This window comes from Balaenoptera ricei, chromosome X (genome assembly GCF_028023285.1).
Source record: "Balaenoptera ricei isolate mBalRic1 chromosome X, mBalRic1.hap2, whole genome shotgun sequence".
Lineage (NCBI taxonomy): Eukaryota > Metazoa > Chordata > Mammalia > Artiodactyla > Balaenopteridae > Balaenoptera > Balaenoptera ricei.
The window spans coordinates 40,288,614-40,293,826 of NC_082660.1; the positions used below are offsets into that span (position 1 = coordinate 40,288,614).

Genomic DNA, 5,213 nt, shown 5'->3' on the forward strand with positions numbered 1-5,213 from the left:
CTTTTAAAGAATTGCTTGGAAAGCTACATTAGGACCAGCAGCAGAGCTGGAAGAATCTTCTGGAAGGGACAGTTACTTAGTGACTTTCTAGTCACTGGGTCATCAGCTATGTAATAATACCCCTGGGAGAGATAGAGATATTCTATTAAAATATCAACAATAACAATCTCTCCCTCAGAGGTTTGGGGAGAGCAAAGTAGAATACTGAGCAAATAAAATCCTGGCTCCAATATAATCTAAACTTCCTCCATCCAAGGGAGAGGGATATAAAAAATTAAAAGGCCCCTAGAACACACAGCAGGCACTCACCTAACAAATTGCAGCCTATTCTGTAGGCAAGGAAAGGTGGCTAGGAAGTGAATGTGAGGACACATATCATCCTGCAGAATCTCTTCTTTTCATAAAACTCCACCCATGGCCAATTTCCCCAAGCATCCATTAGTATTTAAAACTTAAACCCAATTGAAAGATTTTACATTTCACTTGGGTAAGAGCCAAGTAGAGAGAGAGAAAGAGAGAGAGTGATAGCAAAGAAAGGCCAGAAGCCTGGGGGTCTGCTATCCCTGATTGAATGTGCCAGCCAAGGAAGCAGATATCCTAAACAAGTTAGGAATATTGGATCTGTCTTCTTCCTCGAAGCAAGGGATTAATCCTACTGAATATATCTTCCCTCTGAGGCTGCTTTGGAACTGTTGTTTCACCCTAAATATTCTCTGGATCCTTTTGGAAAATGACTTTGAGATAACATGACGAGAATGAGCTTTGGATCTTGTTTATAATGACAAAACAGAAAGAATAGGTTCACACCTAAAAGTTCTGACATGGACAGTGGCAAGCGTGAAACAGGCAAGAAGATGATGAGAAAGACAAACAATACAAAAAGAAATGAGAGGAAGGGAAGAAAAACCCTAAGTTTGATTATTTGGGGGTAGGGGAAAAGAAAGGAAACTGGATTGCCTAGAAAGGCAGACCCTTGAAGCAAATGGGACTCTACAACATTTATTGATAGATACAGCTTCATAAGGAGATAATGATTAATTCAGCCTAAAAGAACAAATGAGATCATCCAGGCAGAAATTTATACAGAGGGAGAATGGAGCCCAGGTTGCAGCACAAATAAAGGGGTGACATTATGAAACATTTTGCTGCTCTTGCTGGTACATAGAATGTATGTGTAGGAGGTGGAGAGTGGGGCAGGTGAGTGGAGGGCCAAACAGGAAATTGACATTGGCAATATGATTAACTAGACTACTGATCTTGCTTGGAATTCACCAAATACCAGTATTTTAAAAATTGAAGTGTTAACGTTTCAATAGTGATACGTATATAAGTCAAGGATGATTGCTAATGGCTTGCGTGGACTATCATTCAGAAATAACTTCAGTGATGATGGTGAGCATGTGCCAACCTATGTAAGTATAATTACTGGCATGAAACTCAGACAGCTCCTGTCATATGGAAGTATGCAATCCCCTTGGGAAGCTGAACAATGCAAATAGAAATGAATACACAATCTAAGTTGTTGATAAGAGTTCAAGGTGGAAGCAGTCCTGTTGGAACAACTGGAAACTTGCCTGCAGTGGTAACTCCATGTAGCCCAAAGATAATAGGGCAGAAAAAAATTTTAGTCTAAGTGTTCAAAGGGCTGCTTGCTGTTTCTGCTGGGGCATCAGGTATTTATAAGCAAACCATGACTTTGACCTATCAAACGTGGTAGTTTTGTCCTTTGCTCCTCGATTGCAGGCAAGTGAGGTTTCCAAAATGGTGTAGGGAAAGAAAAGACTCTTTTTCCTCTACCCATCTTGGGTTCTCCAGATGAGGCCCTATAAAATAGACTAAGACAGATGAATAAGAAAAAACAAGCAGAATTTATTAACATGTGCATCATGCATGCACATGGGAGCACTCAGCAATGAGAAACTCGAGGAGTGGTTAAAACTTGGGCTTATATAGTCCCTTAAGAACAGAACAATAAATTTGCAGAGATTTGACAAGACAAAGAAACAGGGTTTTAGGCTTCCCAGGGTAGCAAGCTGTTGGAAGGTAAATACAGGGCAGAAACTAATGGAAGGTAAGGGTTATTTGTGGGGGTTCCATTTTGGTGCTGACTTTCCATCTTCTTCATGACCATAAAACTCTCCTGGGAGAGGGGATTTATGGCAGTCCTCATTTCTCAGAAGTGTCTGCTTTTATTTAGATAGGGAAAGCTCTGGAAGGCTTCATTTTGCTTCTGTTGATTCCCATTTGCCTCCGGATCAAAATAATCTTTATGCCAAAGTGACATTTTGGTGTGGCATGTTCTGTTACCCTTTGATGGGAACAGGAAAAGTAATAGAGAATGGATTTCTCTGTCCCCAGGGACAGTGTTCCTGGGAGCATTATCCATGGAATTTACTCCCTCCTAGACTCAGCAGAAGCCAAACATCTGTTCTGATCATTCAAAAAATAATGACTGAGGGGCTTCCCTGGTGGCGTGGTGGTTAAGAATCCACCTGCCAATGCAGGGGACACGGGTTCAATCCCTGGTCTGGGAGGATCCCACATGCCACGGAGCAACTAAGCCCGTGCAGCACAACTACTGAGCCTGCGCAGCACAACTACTGAGCCTGCGCTCTAGAGCCCGTGCTCCGCAACAAGAGAAGCCACCGCAATGAGAAGCCCGCGCACAGCAACAAAGAGTAGCCCCCGCTCGCTGAAACTAGAGAAAGCCCGCGCACAGCAACAAAGACCCAACGCAGCCAAAAATAAATAAATTAACTAAATAAATTATTATAATAATCACCATTTCAGATTTTAGTTACCTCAGGAAATTTTTTTAATTTTTTAAAAATTTAAAATTAAAATTAAATTTTTTTAAAAAATTTATCTTAATGTATCACAGATGTAAACTGAAAGGATTTCCGTGGACACAGGTGCTCTGTACTTGTAGCAAGAGCTGTTAACTCCAGTTTTTTTTTTTAATTTGGAACATGAAGCAATTGAAAATAATGAGGCTGACTCATGCTCATACTTACCAATCCAAACTGTTCTAAAGAACTTTCACCTCCACACATAGGATCGTGGTGACTGATAACAGATATCAGGTCACACCTTCTCTTTTTAAACATTCCTTTCCAGCTCAGCAAATTTAGAATGGTATACTCACCATGCATATACACTGGGATTACAACCTCATTTTTGAAATATTTTAAGGCACTCGTTCACAAATAGAACACAGAAGTAAACATAGCTCCAAAGTCTCGCTTATCAGAGAGTCACTGATGCAGTTGACCATTAATCAGGATCCTGATCAGAAACACATGACAAATTCAGATGGGATTTTTGAATAGACTTTTTAAGAAGGGAGCATTTACAAAAGTATGAGCTGGATTAAGGGAACCAACAAGGAATGCTAAAGCACGCAGGGACTAGCAATGATGGAGAGCCATTACTTGGCTTGAATGGGCATGGGGAAGAAACAGTGTTAAGGGATCCCAGCTGAGAGCTGAAGCTGTGAAAGATGGCAGGACAGCTTTTCGCCGAACGCCGCCAATATGGTGTTCAGGTGCTTCGTGGAGGTTGGCTGGGTGGCCTACGTCTCCTTTGGGCCTCATGCCGGGAGGCTGGTTGCGATTGTAGATGTTATTGATCAGAACAGGGCTTTGGTGGATGGACCTTGCACTCAAGTAAGGAGACAGGCTATGCCTTTCAAATGCATGCAGCTCACTGACTTCATCCTCAGGTTCCCACACGGTGCCCGCCAGAAGTATGTCCGAGAAGCCTGGGAGAAGGCAGATATCAATGCAAAGTGCGCAGCCACAAGGTGGGCCAAGAAGATTGAAGCCAGAGAAAAGAAAGCCAAGATGACAGATTTTGATCGTTATAAAGTCATGAAGGCAAGGAAAATGAGGAACAGACTAATCAAGCTTCAAGTTAAGAAACTTCAAAAGGCAGCTCTCCTGAAGGCTTCTCCCAAGAAAGCACTTGCTGCTAAGGGGGCAGCTACGGCAGCTGCTGCGAAGGTTCCAGCAAAAAAGATGACCGCTACGGGTAAGAAGGCTCCAGCCCAGAAGGTTCCTGCCCAGAAAGCTGCAGGCCAGAAGGCAGCACCTCCTCCAAAGGCTCAGAAGGGTCAGAAAGCTCCAGCCCAGAAAGCACCTGCTCTAAAGGCATCTGGCAAGAAAGCATGAGAGCGTAAGACACTGTTATAAACAGAATAGAGGTTCTTTTTGACATGCTGGCAAATCTGTTTAATGTATGGATTAAAGTCTGTTACTGGGGCCGGGATTATGAGGCAGATTGATGGTAGGGTTGTTAATGTTGTCATTGGAGAATCAGTTCCTTAGTCCCACTCTGCCCAGACTCAAAGTCATCACACAAAGTCATAAGTAATGTTCTCATGGGAAATCATAATAATTAGACGACTGGGTTAATTTTTTTCCCTTGTACAAATATATTTCCCATAAATAAGTAAAATCCCAGCTGCTTTTGATGCTTGAGTTTAGTAAATTTTCTTATAAAAATAAACTAGGAAAACAAATACATTTTAAAAAAAAAGATGGCAGGACAGAAGGAGTTAGAGGGAGGCAACCATGGCCATGACCTCACACAACTTGCGGGGGGGGGGGTGGTGCGGGGGGTGCGGGGGGGGGCAGAGATGTTGATGTTGATGGAATAAACACCCTGAACTTTCTCTCCTGCCCTTCACTCTCTTGGCAACCCCCACTCCTATGGCCCAACCCAACCAGAAGCTAAAAGGCAGGGGTGCCCAGGCCATGTATTCCATGGGAATCAGAGCAGGGCAGAGAAGGGTGGAAAATCACAGTGGAGAAGGGAGAAATGGAGACTAACTAACCAGCACACGGCCTCAGCTTTTTTGAACAGTATTTATACAAAAGAACAAGTTGAGGAAATTGAAAGCAGTTATATGGTTTATAATTCAAGTCCCTCTTAAGATGATGCTTCTAAGGAACGTCTTGTTTGCCTGTCGTTCCACTTCCATATTGATCAAATTGTAGAGATAATTGTTTGTTTACCTTACCATTTTACATTGCCTTCCTGGTCCCAGTCAGTGGAAATGCCTGGAGCTGCATCTCTTAAGTGAGGCTGATTTGAGCTTAATTGTTCATCCGCTCCAAGGAGAGCACTGCCTGTTTGTTTGTTGTTGTTGTTGTTGTTTTAATCATCTTGTTCAAATTCTGTCTTGAAATATTGAAAGTTAAAGGAATGATTTA

General features: G+C 42.4%; 1 protein-coding gene across 1 annotated transcript; it reads left to right on the top strand.

Annotated features, from left to right (window-relative positions):
- Positions 1-3,524: 3,524 nt before the first annotated feature.
- Positions 3,525-4,195, top strand: LOC132357296 (large ribosomal subunit protein eL14-like). The gene has a single exon (XM_059910649.1). The coding sequence runs from the start codon at positions 3,534-3,536 to the stop codon at positions 4,167-4,169; it is 636 nt and encodes a 211-aa protein (XP_059766632.1). The 5' UTR covers positions 3,525-3,533; the 3' UTR covers positions 4,170-4,195.
- Positions 4,196-5,213: the final 1,018 nt, after the last annotated feature.